The sequence below is a fragment of the Fringilla coelebs genome (genome assembly GCF_963513975.1).
Source record: "Fringilla coelebs genome assembly, chromosome: 2".
Taxonomy (NCBI): Eukaryota; Metazoa; Chordata; class Aves; order Passeriformes; family Fringillidae; genus Fringilla; species Fringilla coelebs.
Genome location: NC_140029.1, coordinates 82,872,008 through 82,888,961, shown reverse-complemented (window position 1 = coordinate 82,888,961; position 16,954 = coordinate 82,872,008). Strand labels below are relative to the sequence as shown.

General features: G+C 42.0%; 1 protein-coding gene across 1 annotated transcript in view; it reads right to left on the bottom strand.

Moving 5' to 3' along the window:
* Positions 1–16,954, bottom strand: part of ME3 (malic enzyme 3) — a 114,087-nt gene that overhangs the window by 12,680 nt on the left and 84,453 nt on the right. The window contains exons 6-7 of the mRNA XM_084226437.1: positions 16,010–16,113; positions 4,670–4,779 (exon numbers count right to left, since the gene is read on the bottom strand). Coding sequence (XP_084082563.1) covers positions 4,670–4,779; positions 16,010–16,113 — 214 coding nt within the window. The remainder of the gene's footprint in view (positions 1–4,669; positions 4,780–16,009; positions 16,114–16,954) is intronic.

Sequence of the window (16,954 nt, the reverse complement as noted above, 5' to 3'; positions counted from 1 at the left end):
TTTTTTTCTGCAATTCCGACTAAACTTGCAGAACTACTTCTGCTGTTCAGACTGAGCAAACATCTCAAGAGGCAGCTAAGTTGGTCAAGTATGATTTGCCTTGGGAGATCCATACTGTTCTCCTTCACCTTCATGTTCCTAGGTGCACTTCCAGAAGACTTGCTTTGTCATCCCCAGACACTGTGGTTAGGCTAGCTGGGCTAAAATTCCCTGCATCTTTCTTTGTACATTTCTTGAAGATAGGTGTGACATTTGTCTTTTTTTTAGGAATTAGGATCTCCTCAATTACCATAACCTTTCAAAGAGTGACTTTGTAATGCTGTTGGCCACATACCTAAGATGAATCCTTAGATGCATCTCATCAGGTCTCATGGACTTTGTCTCTTGAACAATCCCTGCTAAATAGGCAGAAGTCCATGGAGATGCTGTAATTTTACATGCCTGAAGTTCTCATCCTGGAAATAGAACTCTGGATCTTTTCCTTGATCTGCATGAGGCCTTTGACATGATCTCCCAAAACATCCTTGTAGCCAGACTGGAGAGATACAGACTGAACAAGTGGGTGAAAAAGTGGCTGGGCTGGTAGGCTCAAAGGTTTGTGGTCAGTGATACAAAGAGGCCAATACTATTTAAGTTCTCATAACAATCTGGATTATAAACCAGAGTACATGTCCATAAAGTTCATGGATGATTACAGATTGGGGATAGAGATGGACACAGTGGTGGTATGACAGTCATTCACAGGGGTCTCAGCAGGCTGGAGAAGTGGGCTCAGGGAAACCTCATGAGGGTCAGCAAAGGCAAATGCAAAGTCCTGCAGCTTTGCAGAAGAAAATTTTGGGGTCATGGTGGCCAGCAAGTGGAAGATGAGCCAGCAATAAGCCCTTGTGACACAGAAACCAACAAGCTGCTGGACTGTGTCAACAGTAGGTCAAAAAAACTGATTATTTTTTCTATTTCAGTACTTTTGAGGTCATCCCTAGACAAGCACATCCCATTTGGGGATTTCAGCACAATGACAAACTGGAGCAAGTCCAGAGGAGGGACACAAATATGAGCAGGGTATACAAAAAGGACTGGGAACTTGGGTTTGAAAGGGCTGGAGAAGACTGAGAGGATATCTAATTTCTGTTTACAAGCACTGGTTGGAGTGTTTGTAAAGAGGCCAGATTCTTCTCAGAGGTGTAGCAAAAAAAAGATGAGATGCAATAAGCACAAGTTGCTTCTAGCAAAATTCCAATTAGATATTAGGGAAAAAAAATGCACAAGGAAGATGAGAAAGCTTTGGAACAGGTAGTGCAAAGAGATTGTGGATACCCATCCTTGTATATACTGCAAAGTATTTGGCTGGACAAGGCTCTGAGGAACCTGAAATAATATAAAACTTGGATATAATTTTGAAGTTACCCTTTATTTGAGTGAGGACTGGCTGATGTCCAGAGGTCCCTTCCAAACTAATGCCTTTGATGGCTTTATGTCATTTCTTGTATGAAGCAGGAATCCAGAGATGCCTGCTTCAAGAATTCACCAGACTTGACAACTTTGTAAGACTTTTAAGTTGTCTACTTTTTGTTTAACACTGTGAACAATTAAGTGGAGCAAAGTTAGAGGAGGAAGAGAAAGAGCAGGAGCTAAAGCCTTCTCATGTACCTCTAATCTTCTGTGCTTCAGAGCCTGTCCTTGTACTTTACTGGGAAAAAGGAAGAAGTGACAATCAATTTTCTCCCTCAGAGCTGTAATTGAAGCTGTTGCCCCTTGCATGAACCCAGACAGAGCTGGGAAAGGACTGATGTCATCACCCCCTTAGAGGAAGGAGAAGCACTCCCTCAATGGGAGCTCCCACACACGGGCACTGTGAGCCAGCTCCTGCCTAGATCCCAGGCTGATGGCTTTCAGAATAAGCAATCACCTCATCCCAGTTGGTGGTACCTGGCAGGCATCCCACTTAGCATCAGCAGGCTGGCTCCAACTGGAAGGGGTCTGAGTCACCTTCATTCTCTGGATGGATTTAGAAATACAGTAATTTGTAGGACAAATAAAAAAAAAAAGGTAAAAAAAAGTAGGTATTAATATTTTAAACTGTTTTTCATTTCGTATAGGCCCTGGGGCAGCAACAGGGAGGCCTAAAGGATCTTAGGGGAAGCAATTTATACCTTTTTTGCTCATCTGATCTGGGTGTGTATGTGTAGGCACACTGCATCCAGAGTCCCACTAACCAATGGTCAATGAGTTTAATTCCTGTAGCTCAGGCCTCATCTACCTTGCATTGCTTGTGCCTAAGACATGTTTTGAATTCAACATACTTACAACATAGCCAGCTCAGAAGCTGGAATAATTCAGGCTTCAGAAGGTCTGTTCCTGTCTCACTTGAGTAAAATTAATCAGGCCTGCATTAAGAAGGCTTTGTATAATTCTCATTATTCATCTAAACACTACTTACATTGAAGTCTAACACTTTTTAAAGCAGGTGAGTCATGAAAGATCATCATGTTAGAAAAGAGAGAGTCTAAGGTAAACCCAAAGAACAGGAGGGTGTAAGTGAGAAAATGCCACTTCCTACCTTTTTCATATCATCTGAGGATACAGAGGGATATATTAGAGTGGGCAAATCAGACTACTCATCCCAGATTCAACTCTTTTATCTCTGACATGACTCCAAGACAGAGTTAACTGAGTAGATCCACGTTACTTCAGCATTCCAAAGGTCCTCAAAACTGATTTCTGACTACAACCCTAGCTTGTATTTCCCTTTTCTTTCTGACATCTCCATAAAAAAGTCTAAACAGGTGTTTGCTTCCTTCAACTCATTGCTTGTTGTGCAAAAATTCAGCAGGATTTCTTTATTATCTACTACTGATAAACCAGGGCTAGCAAAATGCTTTATTTGAGAATATTACCATGTTTTACTACAAAGAGGTAAAATCCTACGCTTTCAAAAGGCAGGACTTCAAAGAATTTTCGGGGCACTTGACATCTCCTATGCACTATGGCAAGCATCTAACTGGGGAGAATCAGATAAGGTCCATTTTATGACAGTACTGTCTTACAGCATCCTCCTGGATGTGGTTTGCTGCTCTGGGGCAGTCATTACCAGGAACTGTCTGAGGCATTTGGCTATGACCTATGGCCAAAAGAAAACAATAAAAAATAGTCTGCTGCTTCCCACTCAGAATATGCAGTTTAGCTTTAATATTCTCTTTTTCTCCTGTTATCAAAGAAACCTTTCAAATTCACCAAGAAACCTTTGCCAATCACTCCAGTTCTGCCAAGAAAACAAACACACATCCAGGCCCCTGATGTGTGATTTGCCACATCACCTGGCCTCTTTTTGACTGCTGAGTCCCCTTCCACTTTCAGAGAGAGCAACTAATCCAAAAGAAATCTGCACAACATCAGCTTCTTATTATGGCTTTCATTTGCCCATCTTCATAAAAGTCTTGGTTCCCCCATTCAATACTTCAGTTCAAAAACCTGTCTCCTGGGTTTTCTTTTCCTGTGCTTCTCTCTCCACTGGAAGTTTTTGGGGGTGGCAAGAACACCCGATGAGTCTTGTACAGGAGTATCCATGTGCCTTCTCTGAAATGCCTTTTGCTTGTGTGCTTCTAAACCCTCTTCATGAAAATGTCTCTGAGCAGGTCCATGCATCCCACTACATCAACCACATTTCCCCAAACCAGGATTTTACTCCTTGTGTCAGATAGGAAGAAGGTGCTACAGACATTGCCAAATATTGTTAGATAAGCAGCAGATGCAGAAACAGCACTGGGAAGTTTGCTCACAAAAGAACCAGCATTGTGTGAAAAATAACACTGATGTTTCTTTCAGTCTCTTTCAAGTACAAGTGAGGATGAGCCCAACTGACTGCAAATAATTAAATCAAACATTGGAAATTTCTGCATGTTTCAAGCAGGACTAGACAAAAGAAAAGATGAAGGGACTCAGAGGAGATCTGGTTGTTTGTAGACACTTGGGAAGATCCTGTCCCTGTCAAATGGGCAAACAGCCCTTCTAAAGGTTTGAAGCAAAGTCAGCATCAGACTGGGATGCAGAGTGCATCCCTGTGGACATTGAGCAATCCTGCTGACTGCTGACTCTCTCAGGGCCTGGAGACTTGTTTTCTATAACCCCAGCCTTGCTGCTGTCACTTCTCTGTGACACTGAAAGAGTTATGTTAACCACGCTAGGGGGGAACAGATCTGTTCTCAGATTACTGCAGAGTTAGCATCCACAGAGAGGAAAGAAGCTGGTTCACCTTTATTTTTGTGCATGTAGTAAAGAGTATAACAATAGAGGGAAAATGCCAGGATCAGCTAATGACTACCTGGCTGATGAAAACGGAAAGCCTTGCATAACTGTTAAAATGTCATCATTGTTTTAGCTAAATTATAGAAAATTAATGGAACTCTCTAAGTTACTTGCATAATCTAAAGCATATGATCCATTTTCTCCCTTGAATGTTTCTTCAATGAACAGCTAATTTCCTAAAAACAACGGAGACTCACTTTTCAACTCAGATGGCTGAGCTTTTGTTTATATTTTTAAATGCTTCTGTGTAAACTCTAAAATTTGTCAGACATCTGACTACTGTATAATAAACAGTCTTGTGATATTAACCACCACTTCTCATGACGAGGTGAAGGTTAAATTTGATTTTCCTAGCAGTACTTACCCTGAATATCATCATTGAATGTACAGTATCTGTTGCGGTATTTATTGAGGAGACGAAAAGCATTAGCATTGGCAAAATCTTCAAATTGGATCAGACAATTCATGCCATACCTGCAAGTTAAAGGGCAATTTAAAATGGATAAATGTATTTATACAACATAGGACAAGATATACACCTTTTACCAAGGCTATGTAGCTAGACACTGTAGTGCAGAAATAAAAGTATCATGACAGAAATGCAGCACAGTAACAGCAAACAGGATCACACCCATCCTAAGGTCCACACACTGAGAAATGTGGAGTCACCAGGACACCAGGATTAAATTGCATCCATAATTCAAGTGGCTTCTTGATATGTGTACTTATATACCTATATGTACATGCATCTTTGGACTTTCGGTATGAGAAATTTTCAGTGGTGTATTTGCAGAGGAGCTTCTCAAAGCAAAGGAGGCACTCTTTGTATTGCAGCTGCCACACTGCATCGCAGCAAATCTGACTGCAAAGGGGACACCAGTTAAAGGGACACCACCAGGGGCCCACTTCAACTATAAGTGGCCAAGAGATGAGAAAAAAATCTGCTTGTAGGATCCCATGGAGTGAGTGTTTCACAGTGGGACTGGGTGGTTCATGGTGTGATTTTACAGCCACAGTTCTGTGTTTGGAAATGTTTTTCTCCACTGAGTTGTTTAGCAGGAAACCAGTAGGCAATGACAGCTAGTGACCTGTAGAGTGAAAAAGCAGGAAATAATTGCAAACTTTCCATAATTGTGATTTCCAGCAATTTCAAGGAGAAGTGTGCAGTTTATAAACTGGGTAATATTCAGACTGGTCCATATGCATACACATTCAGCAGTTTGTATGACTCTAGGCTGCATTAAAGCTTTGCAAATAAAATCTAAAAGGGCCATAATTACTTGTTTCTCACACATAAATGTGATAGGGCCGTGAGAGAAACTCAGGGAATGAGTAATACAACTATTAGCAACCTCTGGGCTGTGGGCAGGTGAAGGGGCTCTAAATAGCTGCACTTTGTTAGACATAGCATCACCTTACATATCTTCTATTCAGACTTTCCTCCTTTGCCATTGAAATCTGAGGTAGAACACCCCTGCTTTAGTGTAGAAACTGATACTGGATAAAACATACTCCATTTGAGAACTGAGGCTTCTGTCATGAAAAGGTCTTTTCATGGCACTCACAGTGTGGGCAGTCAGGCTTTTGTAGAAGGGCCTTGAATTTTTTATTATTATTATTTTCCATTTCAATTATATCTGTCAGTAAGGAGATAAGGATAAGCACATGCATTATGCTCCTTTATTTTTCCATCCTGAGAATCTCCCACTTGATAAACCCCTGGTCTCACAAAGGGACGAGGGTTGGCTCCAACACTTGCTTCCCATTCTCTGTGTTTGTTTTTAGAAAAGGACCACAATGGGAATAGAGCTTTTAGTAGGGCCTGTAGCAACAGGACAAGGGGTAACAGGTTTAAACTAAATGAGAGTAAATTCGAACTAGATGTACGGAAAATATTTTTTAGAGTGAGGGGGTAAAGACTGACACAGGTTGCTCAGAGAGGTAGTGGGTGGGGCTCTGAGCAACCTGGTCTGGTTGAAGATCAGCTTGCTAATAGATGTTCCTCTTATTCATCATTTGGATGTGTAAGGAAAACATGGCTACGAGGGAGATGACACAGCAACCAGAACATCTGCCAATATCTCACAGCAAATAATTAGCAAATCTTTATGCAACTTCAGTTGCTATAGAAACTATTTATCTAACACCAGTCTTATTTATTGGTATCACCGAGGAAGTAACATTACTGACTTGCTTAACAAAATCAGTGATCTCAGCCAGCATTAATATACGTGTGACCAGCTCTGTGAATTCCTTCCTCACTTCACATTTGTGGTCTGCAGCATAGGACAGTGCACAAGTTACTTCTATTTTCATCTTTGGTCCCTGTTTATTAAGCAGAGCACAAAACAAGTATGGTAGCCCATAAACACAATTTCTCTTTCTGCCCTTCAGTATGACAGGACAGGGCTGCAGTGCATGCTCTTCTCACTAAGGTATTTTTTGAAGATTGTGTTCTTTTTCACTGCAATACATCTACTGAGCTTTTTAAAGTATGAACTCCATTTTTCAGCTTATGTGAGCCTTTGAATAACGTGAAAACTAAAGTTTTCATTCATAAAGACCACAAATTGGCCATGGTAAGACCCAGTGACTGGATGCTTTAAATGAAAGAACCAAGTATTTCGGATTCACAGTTAAAGATGGGAATCTCAGATCATAATCTGTCCTCAAGGGCTACTCACTGTACTGAAGTTTTGAGAGAAATTTAAGGAACTTGTGCTACCCAAAGTCACTGAAATTAGAAATCTACCAGTTGATCTTGCTGCCCTTTTCTAGTGGTACTTTGGTGGCTGCATGCAGTGCTCCGTCCAAGAGTGACCAGAGCAGGCTAAAGATGAACTTAGCAAGGAGTTTGAACAATCCAGCTGCTGGGGCAGTAAGATCTTTGTGAGCATCAACATTATGAGTCAGTTCTACTGTCCCCCTGTCCCCCACAGCCAGCGTCTCAATATTTGTGTAATTCTTTTCATCCTGAAGGAATTCAGAGCTTTCTACAAAGAATGTTTGGGTTGCACCCAAAAGTAAAATGTAGCCAACTTGGGACTGGAGCACAGAAGTCCTTTAATATGCAACAATGCTAAGAAAAGGTCCAGCTCAGGTAAGATGGTGGCGAATACTTGGTACAGCAAAGGAAAAGGGTGTCCCAAGAGCTGCTACATGTATTGGAATCCAGCCAATAAAATGCAGTGCAGAATGGGATTTCTTTCACTACCTTTACATAACTAAATTTGGTTGTGTATTGCCCAGCTGGACAATTCTGACTACCCTCTCAGACCGTGGAGAGAAAGGGCATATCCAGTAGCAACTTCTTTCAACTAGTGTGAGTGAAAAATGGAAGTAGGTAACATCTCTGGAGATGCCTCTTTCTTCAGAATGTCTATGAAGGCAGACTAAGATGACCAACCTAAATTTAGATATCTAACTTTAGACACCTAAATGAGGAGAGGTAACCTAATATTATCTGATTATCACAGTTGGGAAGATCTGGTTGGGAGCATCTTAAATATGTCATGCACCTTAGGTCACTGGCTTATCACCCTTTCACTGCTATACTGTGCTGTCCTTCAATGTTTGCAATTTCTTTGTTTCAGAAACTGCCCTGCTCCATCCCTTGTGTATGGTCACCAAGTGGTCCCCTGTCAGCAAGCACAGAAGTACTTGATGAAGTGAATTATACTGGCCAGTCTTCCCCCATCATAATGTTTTAAAATGAAAACTGATTTTGCAAAATTTTATTTGATTGGAAGCATTATATTTCCCACTAAGAAACCAGAATTAATTAATTCCTTTGGAGAAATCATTTTTAATGAGGATTTTGTTGAACCTTCTGTTCTGTTTTACATGAGAAATCTGATATGAATGCAGTCCCAGTAGGTACTCACATACTTGCTATCTACAGGTGCAGGATGCCTTTTAATAGAAAAAGTGTTCATAAAGTGAGTATTTGAACAAGGATTTCTGAAGATCCCTTCCAAGACATTTAAATATTCTTAAATTTGAAGCAAGAATTGATGCTAGCCCTACAGAGAGATCTTCAAAACTGCTGTGATAGGAAGAGACTCTTGAGGTCAGTCTGCTTGGCTTGTTGTCAGTTCTCATAGATTCTTCCCCTGATCCATGTGACTCATCTCCTAACTTTCAGCTGAGAGCCCTGAAGGAGATTTGGAAGCAGATCAGCAGGTCACATCAGGACTGAATATTTTCCAGTCCAGGAAAGGCATAGCCAGCTAAGGTTGGCTCTCTCCAGCAATCTCATCCAGACTGTCAATGATTCATCTTCTCTAGAGCATTCCATGATCTTCTTGGCATGGGACACGAGTAGTTAAACAGCCAGGATCTGACTGCCTTTATCTAAAAGGAAAACTTAAATGTATACTATCAGGATTTCAGACTGACAAGGTACATTGAAACTGAGCAAGTGAGCAGGTGCCATGGTCCGTTGTGGTTTCTCCCATTTCTCAGTTCTTTATCTCCCTTTCAAAAAAGGGAAAGTTGTATTTTTGAATGGTTTTGGGCTCCAAGTGTTACCATTACTCTTGAGGACACAGCAGTTTGCATTTTGTGGGATCTCTGTAGTTCTGTGTCTCCTTGTGGAACTGGAGCATTCCCCTCAGCATGAGTCATTCTTACATCTGTAGGCTGTCAAGAAGGATCCTTGGACAGAGGTGTTTTTGAAAGAATTCAGACATGCTGAAACTTGTAACTGGTTACACTACAAAAGGCATTATTTAATACTGTCACCGCGTCTCCTGTTGGCTGCCAGACCACCATGTGGGGGATCCTGTTCTCTGCCACCTCTGGAATTAATTTACTCATTTTATAGAATTGGAAACAAAAAGATACACTTTGTCAATTCTTCCTCATCAAAAAAAATTTACCAGTCTTTCAGGCAAAGATTATATTGCTGTCTCATTAGTTTGCTTATTTCATGGTTTTGTGCCACAAATAATTATGACCCAAATTCTGGCTCTCATACCTTGCAAAAATCTGTGAAAATAGCCTCACTGGGAAATGCTTTATAGAATGGTCCCATACACTCATTTTAGTTCAATCTCCAGCCTTTGCCTAGCAGAGCTTGTACAAACAGTACTTTCAATGAAACAATACACTATTGATTAAAATAATAGTACAAAGTGTCACCCTAATGAAGGATGACTCTAGGAGCTAAACACGTGTAATATAATAAGCCTATTGTAAAAATTATCACCTGAAAATCTTTATTAAGAATTCATCCCTTTTCCTGGGAAATGCACAAACATCAGATTCATGCTTTGTTTATTGCTGTATTGTTGCTCTGGTACTGTAACTATCCACCTAGATCTACACAGAACCCCTGGGCTGGGCCAAGAGAAAAGATGCTCTCAGCAAAGTCTGTATCCCCTGCAGAGAATGATACACATTTCCCTTGGATGACCACCTGGAACAACTGGTGGAACAAAAGAGCATGAATCCCAGAAAAGGAGCAATGATTACACTGCTTTTAGATTCATTATTCAAGAGACTTCTCAGTTGCCTAAACAATCTCAATATGCAATTTTCTCTTTCATCCTCTTTTGTATGCACCTCTTTGAGTTCATCCAGACTCATTATAAGCCGTGAGGTCAGAGAGGAAAAAATTAATGAGGCAGCAGTTACCATTTGAGAAGCATCTGACCAAAACTGCCCAAGTCAGAACTTCAAGGGTGGCCTGAGGACCTGTGCAGTGCCTTTGCTGACCAGTATCAAAAGGGCTTTTTTTTTTGACAATGAGCAGGGAATATAATACACTCTTACATGCATGCATGCATGCAAAAAAAAAAAAGTATTTGCAAGAAGATCCTGTTCCTTTATGGAAAGAATCATAAGAAAGAAGTTCCAGTCCTTGTCTGAATTAAAAATTTTATAGCACTGTTTTCAGCCATTCATGATGCAGGGAATCTGCTTTGAGGAGCTGCAACTCCTTTTCATAGTCTTAGATAAAACCAGGCAGAGAAGAAACAAATTGTCCTTGCCCTTGTCATCTTATTGCTGCTTGAAATACCAGCAATCAAATTCTGATTTCCAAGGAAAACTAAATCATCTGTAAAGAAGTCCATCATCAGAAAAATATCATGTTTGACAAGTGCTCAGCATTTAAGATTGGAAAAATGAAGTCCACTCAAGCAAGTAAAACAAGACTAGGACCTGAGTCTCTCTGGTGTCCTGAAGCCAATCTTAGCATTAAATTGTTACTATGATACTTGTCAGGCTTCTCATCAGAGCAGCAGTACTCTGCTATACAATTCCTGGCCACAGGCCACAGTTTGGTCAGCCACCTCCTCAGAGGCCAGCCGGGAGCAGCCCTGTGGAGAAGGACTTGGGGGTATTGCTGGATGGAGAACTGAATATGCTCCCAGCCCAGAAAGCCAACTGTGTCCTGGGCTGCATCCAAAGCAATGTGGGCAGCAGGGCAAGGGAGGGGATTATGTCCCTTTTGAGATCCCACCTGGATCCAGCATCCAGCTCCGGGGACTCCAGCACAAGAAGAATGTGGACCTGTTGGAGTGGGTCTAGAGGAGGATATGAAGATGATCAAAGGGCTGGAACATGTCTCCTACTGAAGACAGGCTGAGACTGCTGGAGTTGTTCAGCCTGGAAGAGAGGAGGCTCCAGGGGGACCTTGGAGCCAATACAAACTTAGGAACTCTGGGTCCTGGGTTTAGAAATCCCATGCTAGGGGCCTGCATCACAAACCCAACAGCACCTGCTGCCTGCCCTCACCATCATTTTAGGCTACAGATAATTTTTAACATCGGGCAGGAGTCCCACTGGGTTTCTGCCAACATAAACATAGGCACCATGCTCTGAGGCACAAAGCCTGTTGTGGATTCAGGGAGTGCTGTGTCAGTAAAAGCACCCCTTGAAGCACAAACGTATCAGGAAATCTCAGAATTGTTCATTTTGGAAACTGGGGGATGTGCTAAGGATTGCTGTCATATGCCAGGGCATCTGCTATGAGCTACCATTAGAAACATGGTAAGGGGCAAAATGAAGTTAAGATAGATTATCAAGTTCTTAGGGGAAAAAGAATCTTTAAAGTTCATAGTCAACTTTCATGATATTATTTTTAAGGAAAAACCTCCAAACAACTACTTTGCATATCCAATCTCATGACACTGAAGCACTAAGACCAGCACTAATGGCTGCTTCGAGCATTCTTTTATGCAAAATGACACCATCCTGTTTGTAGTTGGCAAGAGGAAGCACTGCAGCTGGAGCAACAAGGCTTCTCAGGAGCAGGCCAAAAGCAGGAGATGCAACCATATTAGTGCTGACCTTCAGATGTAGCCTTGATCTACCCTCTGGCACACAACAATGAAGAGAGCTTCACTCTGTACCTTCTGCACAAACAGAGCTTCTCCAGCTGCATTTTACTGAAACTGCTGTGGTACATCTAGCCTAGTTGGAAAAGCCCAGACAGAAGCCCAGAGCAGAGGGCTTTGTGACATCTGTAACTGCATTACCCCAAAGGATTTGAACTCAGGGTAATAAAAGCCACAGTGATCCCTAGCAGCACATCTGGAGCTCAGTCATTCCTCAGCAGAAGAAAATCAAGCTAATGAAACCTAAATATTGTTCCTTGACTTCAAATATCATCCAGCGTCTTAAAGCAGATTACAGATGCTGGCTGGTGATCTTATCTGACATCAAGCCAGGACAATGGACAGCTGGGGTGGCTCTTCCCATCTCCATCACTTCTCCCTCATGAATGCTGTCAGAGTCCCTCTGGCCATGGTAACTGGGGTAGATGGGCAAGGAAAATATCCACCTTGTATTCCATGAGGGCTGGATCCGGTCTACACAATGCCCAGGGCACTAGTGATGGTGTGCAGGCCTCCTAACAGACACACAGATGCTGGGGAGTGACTTTGAGTATTAGCATGTGTGAGGGTTTTTTTGAAGCCCATCAGTGTCCAGATACTGGTGCCTAGAAAATAAAGTCTAATCTTTCAGGATCAGTTAGCGAAGTTAACCAGAGCATGTGAAGAAATAACATGGGGGCCTACCTGCACTGGTGATTTTGTTTCTGGAAAGTGATGGTGAATTTGTGATCCATGACCCACAAAAACTGCTGAAACAGAGGTGGCCTCTTTTTAAAATGGTTCTGATTGTTGAGGAGCACATGAGACCTGACTTGGTATGTTTGTGGGTAAAAGTACTGGGAAGGCATTAGGCAAAGAGAAATCAGGTATGCAACACCCACAAGGAAAAAGAAGCTCAGCAGAGGTATCTTTCTTTTCCCATCTGAGAAACTGAACACTTGATCTCCTGATGCCTTCTGTGCTCTGCCTTATGGCACAGGCTGACAGAAATCTTGTTTCCCTGGTCACTCTGTTAATAAGCACTGATGGGAAAGAAAAGGGGAGTGAAGTTATGACAGGCTAATGAGGCTTCTGTGACACGGTTTGCTGGTGTGGGGAAATGCATCTCGTAGAGTCTCAGGCTGCACATTCCACATCTGCCAGCCAGTGACTGAGGCTGGAGTTCTGGGACAGGTCTAGCCCCTTGGAGCATGATGAAAGCTATACAAGTATTAATTCAGATATTCAAGCCCCAGAAACTCTGTGGTTTATTCTGATTACAATCCTTGGACGCTTTAGGTGAATACTTATTTCAACCTAAAGAAATGTACCAGGTTAAGAGCAAGACTGACTTTTTGCCACAGTAACTGAGCAGATGGAAAACTGAAGCAGTGCATTTTCCCACGTGAAGCATATTGCTGCTCACTGTGAGAAAACAGCAATTTGTCAGGCTGCTTCATTCAGACACAGGTAGGCTCAATGGGCCAAATTTTGCATGTAGTTGTTTGCCAAGAGGAGCAAAAGGCATAGCTTAGAGCTGTTGTTAAAGAGCTTAGTCATTTTACATGTTTCACATGTTTTAGGTGAAAGAGTAATGAATGGTGGTTTAGGCAGCAGGAAAACACAAAAATTTATCCAGCTGTTCCAGAAAGAGCTTTTCTTCCTAAAATTGCCCAGGGCGCCCACACTTTATTTCAAAATATTGGAACTGCTAATTCTGAAGCCTCTAGCACACACCTTGTTTCATTACTAGGTGGGTACTATGAGACCAGGAGTCCTTTCTACTGACTCTATGGGTCTCCAGCAGCAGAAATTTGACATCTGTTTGATATTATTATTCCATTACAAGATTAAATCTTCACTCCCTTGGCTTTTTTGTGGGCTGCAACACATTCCACTTCAGTGACAAATGTCCCTTGAGCCAGTGGTGCTTTGACAGGGTGGGAGGTACCCCTGCAGCGGAACTGACAAATGGTTTCCATGAGAAGTTAAAGTACCCTCAGGAAGTAGACAGAATTTGCATGAATACCAAAATGAAAAGGAAACCCCCAAATTGCAAGGGATTTGTGGCAAAAAACCAAAAGGTTCCTCCCAAAGTAACTGAATTTGCATGGGACGCTACAGACTTGCATAAGAGGTTGCAGCAGCTCATAGTCAGAGTTTGCTTCAAAAGTGGAAGCAGGCTACAATAAAGCAGCATGTTCTTGACCCTCTGAACAATTTCTGCTTCCTTTTGTAACAGAAGTGAGAGCTCCTACTGAGTTGAATCCAACCATTCCAATGGAAATTTGAGACCAAATGAACCTGCTTCATATGAGTTTGCCAAACCCAGGCTGATAGCAGGATTATTCACCAGCCCAGAGTTCATAAGGATCACACCCCAACAATGCTTTAAAGTATGCTGGTGGTCAGGATGATAATATAGGGTAATGGCTCCTTTCATTCTAGGATCTCCAAATACTTCACAGATGTGAATGGAGAAGTGCAAAGCACAATTTCCCAGCCCCACTTTGCTGAGAACTTTCAGGGGCCTTACTGTGTTCAAGGAATTCATCCTGGTTAGGGGAAATAGAAAAGCAGGGACAGGGGCCCCAGGAACTTGATTATCAATACTTGGATGAAAGCATTAGACATGACTTCACAGCCTCCCAAGATAAGAGTTCATTGTTTCATGGTCTTCTCCCATCAATGTGGAGATTAGCTCATGTAAACTAACCACAGGAAAATAACTGCCAATCCTTCCTCTCCAAGAGCAAGCACAAAAAAGGCAAATTGTCTTTAGTGGGTTCAATGAGCTTTGCATTTAACACCACAAGCATAAATCTCAGAGCCAAATTTATGATGGCTGAGACCATAATCTGCTTTCTCATTCTACTGTTCCCATCCTATCATCAATACAACACTGCAATACCCCCATGGTCTTCTGGCCAGAAAAAAAGCAGGATAGGGTTTCCCTGAAGGATTAATTAGTGAGTACAATGAAAATAATTAGTGAGTACCATGAAAATAAACAAAACCCCCACAAATCAACCCTGATGACTCTTAAATAATTTTTACTTGTCTCTTGTGATTTCTTAGTTGTGTTTTACCAACTTTCTAGCCTCTAAGAATTTTTTCCCACTAGATAATGCACAAAGCATCTAATATAATACTACAATGTAATCAAATGACATTTATCAAATGTCCTTTGTCCTATCAAATCATTTACCTTCTTTATCAAATGTAAAGAAGGTTCAGCTGTGACTGGAGAGTTCTCTGCATTTCTGTCCCTATTTCCCCACCCACAGCCAGCAGGGCAGTCACACCATGTGCAAACCCATCCTTCTCAGTGGATGGGCAGGTGCTGTGTCAGACACTGCTCATGGTGCCTCCTACCTCCAGGGAGACAGGGAACTGTGAGGTGATGACACATGTACCACCCACTCCCTCCTCTGTGCAGGAACACACACACATACAACTGCCTGGAGACCAGAGGGAGGATCAAACATAGCTCCTTCCCTGGGAAGAAAAGACAGGCAGCAGCTTGGCAATCAGGCAGAGACTGCAGCTCTCTGCTGCTCTTTATCAGTATCATCTGTGGTTTTAGGAAAGGCAAAAAAAAGCTGCTTAGGAGCTTGTAGTTTTCCAAATATGGGTCTTTTTTTCCTGAACAATTGAGCTCACGTTCCTTCTTATGATAATCTCTTTGGATAGTCATGGAGATTTTAATACATTTTCTGATATTTTTCAGAGAGAGGTACACAGGGCTGAGATGGTAGTTCCGCTCTTCCCATAATAAACTTCCTGGTACATCAGAGACCCTCTATCCCAGTTACTGAGTATGAATGGAAGTATGCAGCTGGTCTGTCCCATGCCTAAAAGGACAGTGCTTATAATCCTGGCCTTCTCACTCCACAGACTTAAATGTCAGCAGGAAAATTCCTGGTTTTGACAAAGCCATAGAGAGGCAGTCTGCATACTCCACTGTGTGAAGGAACATGCCATTTCCAATTAGATGATTTCCTTCACAATGGCAAGACCTAGAAACTTCCTTTCTAAAGTGTAAACAAACCAAAGTTTAGGTTCTGACTATGCTGAATGGAGCTCATAAATACATGACAGAGGCCAGATTGGGCCCACAGGACATATGTTTGACACCTCTGGCCTACGTGGATAGGAAATGCGTATAAATAGTCAGTCCCATTTCAGTTCTCTGGAGACAAATATTTTTGACACAGAGTGCTCAAGCACAAAGAGTCATTTGCAGACCACCCAGGAGACTTGCATTGAAATGACCTTCCTTTGCTTGGATGATCAATTATACTGATGTTTATTTCAGGAGTTGCAACATTTGTTCTTAAATGGAAGCAGCCCCGAGGAGCCATGTATATAACCCCACTTACTTGTTGGTAACTGCCTGCATAAACTCATCAATCAGATCGTCGTACTGTTTCCCACGAACCCTCTTGTGTTTCAGTCCAATATACAGTGGATCATTCAGGAGAGCCTAGGACACAAAGCAATTCTGTTGACATCTTCTCTTCTGCAGACGGACAGAGATTTATGTCCCAGACTACCAAAAATTTTTATCTGATGAAGTCATATTACTTTCACTTACTATGCCAGCTCACACATCTCCTCCCAAACAGGAAGTGTTTCTGTAGGAAGCTATGGCCTATCTTTTAGCATAAATAAAGTCAGAGGGATGCAACCTGCCTTGACTGCCATAGGAAATGGAGCTCTGCATCCCCAGAACATCTCTACCAAAGGCTCTCTGACAAAATGCCTCACTCTTAGTGAATAAAACTGACCCAGTGTGGGGGTGTTCACTGTGCATTCAGTTCTTCATTTTGCAATGAGGGCAGGACAGCTGTTGACCACAAACAGTGCTTTGTGCAATGAAGACCACCTGATGTAACTTGAAATGATGTGTCATTTAGGCCTTTTAGGTGACAGCACAGAGGTGACCACAATCAGTTATCAGATGGCAGAATGTTCCCAAGACCTGCGCCTGCCTAGCACTCACGTCAGTTATCTGGCAAGTATAAAGTCAAGGTATTTTCAAACAACAGATTAATTTATATTTTGGTTCCCAATAGGAACATAAAATCAGGCTATTCCTCCCAGGTGTTAAGTGAACATCCATAAGCCACCTAAAAAGATTGGGTCAGCACGGAAATTACAGGACAAACACTGGCAGGAGACAGGTGGGCCAACACCCCTGAGAGTCACTGCAAAGGAACTCTACTTCCCTTCCAATTTCAGGAACAAAACTATCCATGAGGGGAGGAAGAGCCATCTCAAACTTACTGTCCTGCAGCCATATAGACCTAAATATTGGCAGGTAT